Consider the following 12,691-nt stretch of genomic DNA (forward strand, 5'->3'; position numbering starts at 1 on the left):
ATCATATCTAAGAAACCATTGCAAAATCCAAAATCATGAAGACTTACCCCTATATTTTTTTCAAAGTGGTCATCAATGCATTTTGAGCTAAATTTTATAAATTGTGTGTTGTAGGAATCCAACTGCATTATTTGACATGTGGCTATCTGGTTGTTACAGAATAATTTGCTGAAGAAACTGTTCTTTCCGCATTTCATTGTCTTGGTGTCCTTGTTCAAAATCAGTTGTCTTAGATGTATGAGGTTATTTATGAACACTATTCTGTTTCATTGGTGGTAGGCCTTTCCTTATGCTAGTACTACACTGTTTTGATTATTATGGGTTTGTAGTAAGTTTTGAAATTTGGAGGTGCAACTGGAAGCTTTGTTCATTTTTTAAAATATGTTTTGAGTATTTGGGACCCCTTGCAATTATACTTGTTTTTTCTTAGGAAAGTTTTAGCTGTCTCATAAGCATAAAAAAAAAATCTAATATTTTATTTCAATAATTTCATATTTTTGTTCCTTTACTCTCAGGTCTATGAAGTAAGGGTATATACCGTATTAATCTGTGTATCTATATGTGTATATATAAATAGACATATACATGTACTAACACATATAAAATACATATATACACACATCTTTTAAAGAATTATGATTTTTCTTTTACTGATTGTGATTATTACTAAAACTTACAAAAATGTCTTATGTATAGAGATCATTGTTTTTATTCTTGTTAAAAGCTGCCAGTTTTAAAATGGTTTGTCCAGTTGCATAAAATAAAATTGTCATGGTTGAGATTTTGTGATTGCTTTGCATATGTATATATTAATTTGGCTGAAACTTATATTTTTATGTTAACAGCATACAGCTGGATTTTTAAATACCGAGATTGAGAATCTATCCAGTCAAGACTGAGAATTTATCTAATTATAAATCTATCCAATTATAGTTATTTTAACCTATTCACATTATTATAGACCATATGTGTGAAATTTGTTTGTACTTTTGTGATTATAACACTATTTAAAATTTTTATTTTTGTATAATTTTCCATTATATGAATATATCAGAGTACATATGTCTGTTTTATTGTTGGTTGAGATTGATTGTTCTTAATTTTTTGCTATGACACACAGTGCTGTAATGAACATTTTTGTTTATATATTCTGTTCAAGATTCTTAAAGGTCTTTATCTAATATTGGGTCACAAGATATGCAGTTAATTAAAATATATCAGACTATTTTTCACAGTTGTTTTTATTAATACATTTCCAACAGTAGTGTGGAAGAAACTCTTATTCCATATCTATGTGAATTCTTGGCATAATCAAATTTTAGATATTAGCTAATTTAAATATACGAATGCATATATATAACATTTTTATTACGGTAAAATGTACATAACATAAAATTTAACATTTTAAGTGTATTTAAATGTATAATTTAAATACACAGTGGCATTAACTACAGTCCCACTGTTGTGAAATCATCATCAGCATCCATCTCTAGAATTTTTTTCAACTTCTAGACTGAAATTTGATACCCATTAAATAATAACTCCCCATTCCCTTCTCCCTCCAACACCTGAAAACCAGCATTCTACATTTTTTCTTGACAAATGTGACTACTCTAGATACCTCATATAAATGGAATCATATAGTATTTGTCTTTTTATGACTGACTTATTTCACTTAGCACAATATTTTTAAGATTCATCCATATTATAGCATGTGTCAGAATCTCCTTCTTTTTAAGGCTGAATAACATTCTATTGTACGTATGCATCACATTTTGTTTTCCATTTATTCATTGATGGGCATTGGGCTGCATCCACCTGTTGGCTATTGTGAATAATGCTGCATTAAACACAGGTAAGCAAATGTCTGCAAGATCCTGCTTTCAGTTCTTTTAGATGTATACTGTGTTAGGCTGCCATATTAAAATTTCATGGAATGGGTGGCTTAAACAACAGAAATTTATTTTCTTACAATTCTGGATGCTAGAAGTCCAAGATCAGTTTCTGCAGAGGGCTCTCGTCTTGATTGCAGACAGCCACCTTCTGGTATTGTCCTTACATGGCTTTTCCTTGGTGCATATTCATGGAGAAAGAGATAGCAGTGTTTCTGGTCTGTTTTCTTATAAGGACATTAATCTTATCAGATAAGGGCCCTGCCTTTATTACCTTATTTAAATTTATCTCCTTAGGGACCTTATCTCCAATATTGCCTCATTGGAGATTAGGGCTTTAATATATCAATTTGGAGGGACACAAACATTAAGTCCATAATGTGTACAAATATCTCTTTGAGACATTGCTTTCAATTCTTTTGAGTATATACCCAGAAATGGGATTGCTGATTCATATGGCAATTCTATTTTAATTTCTTAAAGAGCCACCATACTGATTTTCCATAGCCACTACACCATTTTACATTCCCATCAGCAATGCACAAGGCTCACAATTTCTCCATATCCTCACTAACACTAGTTATTTTCCATTTTCTTGATACTTGTCATCTGATTGTGTTTAAAGTGGTATCTCATTATGGTTTTGAGTTGCATTACCCTAATGGTTAGTAGTGTTGAGCATCTGTTTATACTTATTGGCCACTTGTATATCTTCTTTGGAGAAATACTTATTCAAGTCATCTTTCCATTTTTTAATTGGGTTGTTTGGTTGTTGAATTATAGGGGTTTAAAATTTTTTTAAAAATTAACCACCTATCAGACATATGATTTGCAAATATTTTCTCCTATTTTGTGGGTTGCCTTTGCACTATATTTGATAGTGTCCTTTGATACACAAAAGGTTTTATTTTTGTAGAACCCAATTTTTCTTTTATTTCTTGTGCTTTTGGTATCACGTAAAAGAAATCAAAACAGGGAGAAGGCAGAGTAAGATGGCCAAATAGAACCCTCCAGTGATTATCCCTCCTGCTGGAACACCAAATTGAATAACTATCCACACAATAAAGTACCTTTATAAGAATCAAGCATTAGCTTGGATACCAGCTCTGTGGAGGAGAGCAACAAGTGGGCTCCTGGAGTCTCCAGGTCCAGGTCACTGCTCCTGGATAGCATTTCTGGACCTTCTCTGAGCTAAGAGGGATCCTACTGCCTTGAAAGGAGAGGCTCAGGACTGACAGCATTCACCACAAGCTGACTGAAGAGCCTTTGGGCCTTGAGTGAACATTGGTGGTAGCCAGGCAATACTTGCCGCAGGCCTGGGGCAATGATGGTCACAGAGAGAGACTACTCTGCTTGAGGATAGGAGGGAGGGAAGAGTGGGAAAGACTTTATCTTGCAGCTTTGGTGCCAGTTCTGCAGCTGTAGAATAGAGGACCAGGTAGATTCCAGTCCCTGGCTCCCAGCTGGCATCTCTGAACCCAGTCAGGGCTGAAGGAAACTTGCCAACGGGAAGTGAAGGATATGAGCCTGGCTGGACTCACCACCTGCTTATTGTAGAGCCCTTGGGTCTTCAGTGAACATGGGTGGTAGTTAGGCAGTGGTCACTATGAGTCTTGGGTGAAACCCAATGCTATGTTGGCTTCAGTTCTCACCCAGTACAGTCACAGGTGGTGGTGGCCACAATCACCCCTCCTCTTGTTCCAGTCAGCTCAGTACACACAGAGCGTCTCTGTTTGTTTGGGGGAAAATAAGAGAAGAGAACAAGAGTCTCTGGCTGGTAATCCAGGGAATTCTTCGGAATCTTACCCAGGACCTCCAAGGCAGTGCATCTGCAAGTCTGCCAGAGCCACATTGTTACTAGGCTTGGAGAGCCCCTTAATGCAGACATAGCTGCAGTGACCAAAGACTTCAATCACAACACTGAAGTCTCTTTGAATACCTAGAAGGCCTTCCCGAGGAGGATGGGTACAAAAAAGCCCATACTGCAAAGACCACGATAAATACCTGACTCTTCAATGCCAAGACATGGACAAACATCTACAAGCATCAAGATCATCCAGGAAAACATGACCTCATCAAATGAACTAAATAGGGCACCAGTGATCAATCTTGAGAAACAGATGGAGAATTCATAATAGCTATTTTGGGGAAGCTTAATAGAAGATAACACAGAGAAGGAATTCAGAATCCTGTCAGATAAATTTAATGAAGAAATTGAAATAATTAAAAAGCATCAAACAGAAGTTCTGGAGCTGGAAAAACGCAATTGATATACTGAAGAATGCATCAGAAACTCTTAACAGCAGAATTTATAAGCAAAAGAAACAATTAGTGAGCTTCAAGATAGGCTATTTGGAAATACAGTCAGAAAAGACAAAAGAAAAAAAGAATGAAGCATGTCTAGAAGATCTAGAAAATAGCCTCTAAAGGGCAAATCTAAGAGTTATTGGCCTTAAGGAGGAGGTAGAGTGAGAGGTTGGCGTAGAAAGGTTATTCAAAGGGATGGTAACAGAGAAGTTTCCAAACCTAGAAAAAGATATCAGTATTCAAGTACGGGAAAGGTTTGGACACCAAGCAACTTTAACCCAAGTAAGACTACCTCAAGACATTTAATAGTCAAACTCCCCAAGGTCAAGGATAAAGAATGGATCCTAAAAGCAGCAAAAGAAAAGAAACAATATACATTTGTCAGCAGACTTCTCAGTGGAAACCTTATAGGCCAGGAGAGAGTGGTATGACATATTTAAATTGCTGAAGGAAATAAAGAAAAAAACTTGTATCCTATAGTGGTATATCTGGCAAAAGTATTTTTCAATCATGGAGGAGAAATGAAGACTTTCCCAGAAAAACAAAAGCTGAGGGATTTCATCAGCACCAGACCTTGCCTATAAGAAATGCTGAGGAGAGTTCTTCAATCTGAAGGAAAAGGATGTTAATGAACAATAAGAAATCATCTGAAGTAGATACACACAAAAAAAGAACATTATAATACTGTAATAGTGGTGTATAAACATATCTCGAGTAGAAAGACTGAAAGATGAACCTATAAAAATAATAACTACAACAACTTTTCACAACACTGTATAACAAGATATAAATAACAAAAAAGCTAAAAAGTCGGGGGGGGGGCGATGAAGTTAAACTGTGGAGTTTTTACTAGTTTTCTCTTTGCTTGTTTGTTTATGCAATCAACATTAAGTTGTCATCAGTTTAAAATAATAGGTTACGTGATATTATTTGCAAGGCTATGGTAACCACAAATCAAAAAACAAAACAGATATATATATATATCACCAGAGAAAATCACCTTCACTAAAAGGAATACAGGAAGGAAGGAAAGAAGGAAAAGACTACAAAACAACCAGAAAACAAGTGACAAAATGGCAAAAGTTATTCCTTATGAGTAATAACATGGAATATAAATACACTAAACTCTCCAACAAAGAGACGTAGAGAGCTGAATGGATAAAAACACAGGACCTAACATTCTGTTGCCTACATGAAACACACTACACCCAGACAGACACACAGACTGAAAATAAAGGGGTAAAAGAAATTTCATAAAAACCAGAAAAGAGCAGGAGTAGCTATACTTATATCAGAAAAAAATATATTTCAAGATAAAAAGTATAAAAAGAGACAAGGTCATTGAATAAAGAAGTCAATTCAGCAAGAGGATATAACAATTCTTAATATATATGAATCTAACACAGGAGCATCCAGATATGTGAAGCAAGTATTATTAGAGCTAAAGAGAGAGACCCCTATACAATAATAGCTGGAGACTTTAACACCCTACTTTCAGCATTGGACAGATTATCCAGACAGAAAATCAACAAAGAAATATCAGGCTTAATCTGCACTATAGAACAAATGAACCTAATAGATATATTCACAGAACATTTCATCCCACAGTTGCAGAATACACAGTCTTCTCCTCAGCCCATGGATAATTCTCAAAGATAGGCCTCTTCTCCTCAGCACATGGATAATCCTCAAAGATAGACCATATGTTAGGCCACAAATCCAATATTTAAAAAGTCAAAAAAATTGAAATTATATCAAGTATCTTCTCTGACCACAATGGAATAAAAATAGAAATCAATAACAAGAGGAATTTCAAAACTGTATGAACACATGGAAATTAAACAATATGCTCCTGAATGACAAGTGGCTCAATGAAGAAATTAAGAAGGAAATTTAAAAATGTCTTGAAACAAATGAAAATGAAAACATGAGGTACCTAAACCTATGGGATACAGTGAAAAAGTACAGGAAAGTTTGTTGCAATAGGCACCTATATCAACAAAAGCAGAAAAACTTCAAATTAGCAACCTATTGATACATCTTAAAGAACTAGAAAAACAAGGGCAAACCAAACTCCAAATTAGTAGAAGAAATAAAGATCAGAGCATAAATAAATGAAATTGAAATAAAAAATACAAAAATCAATGAAATAAAAAGTTATTTTTTAAAAAGATAAACAAAATCAACAAACCTTTATTCAGACTATGAAAAGAAGATAAAATAAATGAAAGTAAATAAAATCAGATAAAAAAATAGACTTTGCATCTGCTGCCACAGAAATTCAAAGGACTAGTAGAGGCTACTATAAGCAACTATATGCCAATAAATTGGAAAACCTAGAAGACATTGATAAATTCTTAGACACATACAGCCTACCAAGATTGAACTGTGAAAAAATCTAACAACTGAGGAGACCAATAACAACTACTGAGATTGAAGCTGTAATAAAACAGGTCACTTCAGCCAGGCCTGGGAAGCTGTGAACTCATTTACCCAACATAAGCCGGACTTAGCACATCAGTTCCCATCTCGTCGCCAAGATGGTAAAGCCCAAGTACAAAAGGACAGTGCACCATCAACCTCTTCAACACAAGCACAAACCCAGACTGAGTCCATGAAGCAGGAGGTCAAAACACGAGGGACCAGGCCACAGTCTCAGGCCTGAATATGTACAGGCAAAAGAAATACAAGAACAGTTTTGGTAAGATCATTAAGTCCCTTGAATATCAATCAAAGGTGGCTTCTGGCACAGTGATAAAAGTACAGCCAAATATTAAATGGTTTGAAAATGCACATGTGATTAAGCAGTCATGATTACAAAAACTTCAAGAGGAAGTGGATACAGTTACGAAGGATTCATACAGAGTTGTCATGAAGCAAAGCAAGTTACCAATGTCTCTTCTCTAAGATTGAATCCAGCCTCAACTCAAAGGTGCACATTCCTGATACTGAAAGTTCCTGATACTGAAAGTTTTAAAACTACATTTGGCCCTATGTCACAAAAGAAGCAACCAAATTTATTTTCAAGTGATATGCAGTCTTTTATAGAAAATACTGAAATGTCTGCTGAGAGCTATGATAAGTTTCTATAAAAGATCATGATTCAGTAACTGAAGACACTGGTGTGATAAATGAAGCACAAGAAGAGATATGTAAAAAGGGACAGTCCAAAGGAATATAGAATGAGCTCTCCAGGGTTATAGATTCACCAGATGCTGTAGTTCAGGTTGCTGATGCTAGAGATCCAGTGGGTTACCCGTTCCTCTCACACTGAGCCTTGAGCCTCACTTGAAAAAGAATAAACCTTGGGAACACCTTATGTTTGTACATAACAAATGTGACCTTATTCCAACCCGGGCAACAAAATGATGGGTTGGATTAGCCAACACTTGCTTTCCATGCAAGTCTTACTGACCCCTTTCACAAAGGAGCATTTATTCAGCTTTTGTCGCGGTTTGAAAGTTGTACACTGACAATAAACAGATGAGTGTTGGGTTCATTGGCTATCTAACTGTTGGCAAGAGCTCTGTAATATAAACATAGTGTTCCAAGAAAGTTTGCAATGTGGCCCCCATTGTAGATGAAATATCTGGAAATACATTACCTTGATATATTGGTTATGCTTGATTGACTGTCCACGTTTGGTTTACTCTTCCAAGGACTTGAAGACAGACATTGTACTAAAAGGAGCTGTTTAAGTAGGAAAAATTAAGGCCCCTGAAGACTGTATTGATGTATTTGAACAAGTAAAGCAAGAATATGTCAGCAAGACATAAAAGATTAATTATTGGGAGAATGCTGAGGACTTTATTGAGACGCTAACTTTCTGGACTGGAAAGTTACTGAAGGGTGGAGTAACTTACTTACTGACTGTGGGTGGATAGTCCTCAATGACTGGCTGAGGGGGCTGGATTCCCTTCTTTGTCAAGCTGCCTAATAGAGAGCCCCTTGTGGGCCCCCAGCTTTCACCTTCCTAGTCTGTGAAAGTTGCCACAGAAGCAACCCAGAACAATCCAGAAGAGGAATTGACAGAAGGAATACCAAAACTGTAGGTGAAGTGACAGAATCTGTGATTGAAAAAGAAAAAGAAGAGAATAGTCATTGGGATGCTAACTCAGAGATGCAACAGATTCTTGTGCATGGGTTCAGCAACTTTGGCAAACCCAATGTGGTGCCTCAGTCTTCTGGGGATGACCCAGTTCCTGTGGATATGTCATATCTGGAGAAAGAGCTTGAGAGCTTTTCTACTGAAGAAGAGGAGCAGAAGCAGGAGATGATGAAGAAGAGTCTTACTAGGAATCTGAGGAAGAACATATGGAAAAATCACACCAAAGCCATTATTAAAGCTCTAGATGAGAATATTGCTAAATATCAGAAGTTTTTAGACAAAGTTAAAGCCAAAAAGTTTTCAGGAGTCAGAATATCCAAGGGACTAAGTGAAAAACATGAAGAGCAGAGAAAAATATCTGAAGAAGATGTAGATGATGCACAGTATCTACCAAAAAAGGAAATAAGCAGAAGTCACAGAGGGAAGAGGAACATTCAAGCAAAACTTGCAGGATGCTTACATCTAAGGAATGGAAGTGAGCAGTACAGCAGCAACAATCCGAAAACATTTGTGTGCACTACTGTGAAACACACAATGTGAAAAATACAAACGAGAAGCAAAAGAAGACCAGTGACTCAGAGGGACTGAAGTACAAACACAAAAATTCAGATACTAGCAGTAACGTTTAAAAGGTTGTATGTTATACAAAAATGTGCAAAAAAAAAAAAAAAATCATTGTGAAACCCAGTATCCTGAAGCTTTTCACCAATGTCATCTTCTAAATGTTCTACAGTTTTAGCTCTTAAGTCCTTGATTCATTTTGAGTTAATTTTTGTATATGGTCTAAGAGTCCAACTTCACTTAGTTGTCTATGTATATCCAGTTTTCCCAATACCGTTGGTTGAAAAAAATTATTCTTTCCCCATTGAATGATCTTGGCATCCTTTATGAAAATCATTTGTCCCTATATGCAAGGATTTATTACTGGGCTTTCTATTCTGTTCCATTAGTCTGTATGTCTGTATTTTTGGCAGCACCACACTGTTTTGATTATTGTAGCTTTGTAGTAAGTTTTAAAATCAGAAAATGTGACTTTCAACTTTGTTTTTCTTTTTCAATATTTTGGCTATTTGGAGTCTTGAGAAGGATTTTTGGTTTTCATGAAAAAAATGTTATTGGGATTTTGATAGAGATTGCATTGAATCAATAGCTTTGTGTAGTGTTAACACCTTAATATTGTGTTCAACCCATGAACATGATATGTCTATTTATTTGTGTCTTCTTGAATTTATTTCAACAATTTTTGGTAATATATAGTATACATTATTCCAACACCTTGGTTGAGTTTATGGTGAAATATTATTTGATTGTATTTTAAATGGAACTATTTTCCTAATTTCCCTTTTGGATTGTTTATTGTTAATATACACAAACAGAGTTGATTTTGTATGCTACTACTTTGCTGAATTTATCAGGAGATTATTAGAAAAAAACGCAGTCTCTTTTCACCTAAAATACAGTTGTTATGGCCATGTGTGAAGCACATTTGGTTCCTCCTGTAGTGTTGACCTCTTGTGGCTTCTGCTATATGACTTAAAGCAGGGGTCCCCAACCCCCAGGCCAGGGAACATTACTGGTCCATGGCCTGTTAGGAACCAGACTGCACAACAGGAGGTGAGTGGCGGGCAAGTGAGCATTATAGCCTGAGCTCTGCTTCCTGTCAGATCATCAGTGGCATTAGATTCTCATAGGAGTACCAACCATATTGCCAACTGTGCATGCACGCAAGGGATCCCGGTTGCACGCTCTTTACAGGAATCTCAGAGTAAGCAGTTAAAACTTTCAGTATATGATTCCATTTACATGAGGTATGTAGATTAGTGAAACTCATAGAAACCAAAGGTATAATGGTGGTTGCCAACAGCTGTGGAAACAAGGAAATGGGTATAGAGTTGCAGTTTTGCAAGATGAAAAAGTTCTGTAGATTTGTTGCACAACAATGTGAATGTACTTAATACTACTGAAGTATACACTTAAAAGAATTGAGATTGAAAATTTTATATTATGTGTATTAGGAAAATACTACTTATTAACTTATTCTTTTTTCACAGTGATCTGCAGCCCTGGATCATATAACCCCCGTGATGGAATTCATTGCCTTCAGTGCAATAGCAGCCTGGTGTATGGAGCAAAAACGTGCTTATAAGCCATTATCTTCAGTTATTCAGTAGTTTATTAAATGCAAAGTATATATTTGAAATATTAACATATAATAAATCATTATTATGCCAAAATTAATCACATTTTACAAAAAATGGTGTCATCATTTTAATCAAATACTGTATGTCCAAGTGCTTTATGAGGGCGAAAATCCCCTAGTCTTTATCCATTAATGCCAAACCTATATATGATTCTAAAATATTTCTTGTACCACTGCATTTTAAAAATAGTTTCAAATATACTGCATCAAGCTAGCCCAAAAGATTTTTCAAGATTTTTCAGAAATATTCTGTTTTATTTTTGCTATATGTTCACTAGATCCAGGCCACCATATTATTCTATAATAACTTTAATTTCAGCTTGTTTCATTCTTTTGATTTAAATTTATGGGATTTTATTCATTCTAGTTTCACCTTTCACAGTTTAAAGCCATATTTAAAGCCTGGGGTCTTATTGCAATTTTTAGCCTCTTTAATATAAGGCCTAGTTCCAAACACACTGTAGATTTTTAATATAGCTCAGTGTGACTATCTTAAACTTTTCAATTTTAAGTCTCTTAAATTACTTTTCAGCATTTTAGAATGGAGTAATTATTCTATGTGCCTAAATTAATAATTGAACTTTCTTAGTGGAAAGAGAGAAAGAGAGAAAGCGATTTCTTTCCCTGACAATCCCTCTAGGAAAAATAATCAACAGTCATCACAACCTTTATTTTATTTCTTCCACTAAGAAAATGAATATTATGTAACAAATATCACTTGTACCATCACTAATACTTATCCTGTCTCACATTGGGATGCTATATTTGAATATGAAATGTTATCAAAAATTAAAAGATTTAAATTCTAGGAAAATACATGAGTGATTTAGAGAATGAGTAGTTTCTCAATTTTTCTTATTATTGTTTTATTTATATTTGTATCAGCTTTCTCTCTCTGGATGCACTGTTTTGCTCTTCATATTTCCTCTCTTAAGACATAAACGTTTGTAAATGGCAAACATACCCCATGTTGGCTCTGGGCACAAATGTGCAATACATTGACAGGAGGACAGTTCACCTATACATAGGATGTGTTTGACTTTTAAAAAATGAACTAGTTAATAAATTAGCCTCTCACTTTTCCATCCTATGTACAAATATAACTCTAGAATTCTAACACAGACACAAAGGGAAGATAAATAACATATGGCTGTACTTTGTGATTAGCCCTGGTAATGTTTTCTAAAAAAATTCCTTGGGCTTTCATCATCATGATGTAATTGTTTCTATACGGTTTAGAGACGTTTTTCAAGTGCTTTCTTTCCTCTAGTAAGTGACATACTCACATTACACTGTTCAGGTGAGTTACTGTTCTTCCCAAAATTACTAACACATGTATTTTGCGAATAGTAGAAGACCTACCATGTCTCCACCTCTAAAAGCAGTGTAATCTACTAAAGTTTCCAAATTTCTTAACTGTATAATAAATAATAGATTAGAATACATATTCTTTATGTTTGCTTACTTTTTTCCTATATTTAAAATCTTTAATAATTTAACTTAATTTAACTTACAATGCATTTTTCTGAGGCATGAACAGCACCCCATCAACAGCCTGGGAAAGCAGAGGCAGAGTTGTTATTCCTGTGATAAGTACTGGGGATCGGAATGCAATCACGGATAGGTGACCCCAGATAAGAGGAGTGAACAACAGGAGTGGGATGAGAGCATATCATGGATTTTTAGCTACTGGCACACCAGAATGAGACCACACAAATATCTGAAGGCAGAACAAGGTTAAGACTTGTAAAGTTCAGGCAAAGAAAACAAGCTGTAGAAATTGAAGCAAAGGGCCGGGTGCGGTGGCTCACGCCTGTAATCCCAGCACTTTGGGAGGCTGAGGCCAGTGGATCACAAGGTCAGGAGTTCGAGACCAGTCTGGCCAACATGGTGAAATCCCGTCTCTGCTGAAAATACAAAAATTATCCAGGCGTGGTGGTGTGTGCCTGTAATCCCAGCTGCTCAGGAGGCTGAGGCAGGAGAATCGCTTGAAACCAGAAAGCGGAGTTTGTAGTGAGCCGAGATTGTGCCATTGCACTCCAGGCTGGCAACAAGAGCGAAACTCCATCTCAAAAAAAAAAAAAAAAAGAAAGAAATTGCAGCAAAGGACAAAATAGGAGAAGGAAGGGAAGCATTAATTATTTCTTTTTCTTGGGTCCTATAGTAAAATGTTCTTTGCTCTGT

General features: G+C 35.7%; 1 protein-coding gene across 2 annotated transcripts in view; it reads left to right on the forward strand.

The window, feature by feature from the left end:
• The window catches only part of ZPBP (zona pellucida binding protein), a 148,015-nt gene extending 136,805 nt beyond the window's left edge, over positions 1-11,210 (forward strand). For both annotated transcript variants that reach the window (XM_012002122.1, XM_012002123.1), the window contains exon 8: positions 10,359-11,210. In XM_012002122.1, coding sequence (XP_011857512.1) covers positions 10,359-10,453 — 95 coding nt within the window. In that variant the 3' untranslated portion in view covers positions 10,454-11,210. The remainder of the gene's footprint in view (positions 1-10,358) is intronic.
• The last annotated feature ends 1,481 nt before the right edge of the window (positions 11,211-12,691 follow it).

This window comes from Mandrillus leucophaeus, unplaced genomic scaffold (assembly GCF_000951045.1).
Source record: "Mandrillus leucophaeus isolate KB7577 unplaced genomic scaffold, Mleu.le_1.0 Scaffold678, whole genome shotgun sequence".
NCBI lineage: Eukaryota > Metazoa > Chordata > Mammalia > Primates > Cercopithecidae > Mandrillus > Mandrillus leucophaeus.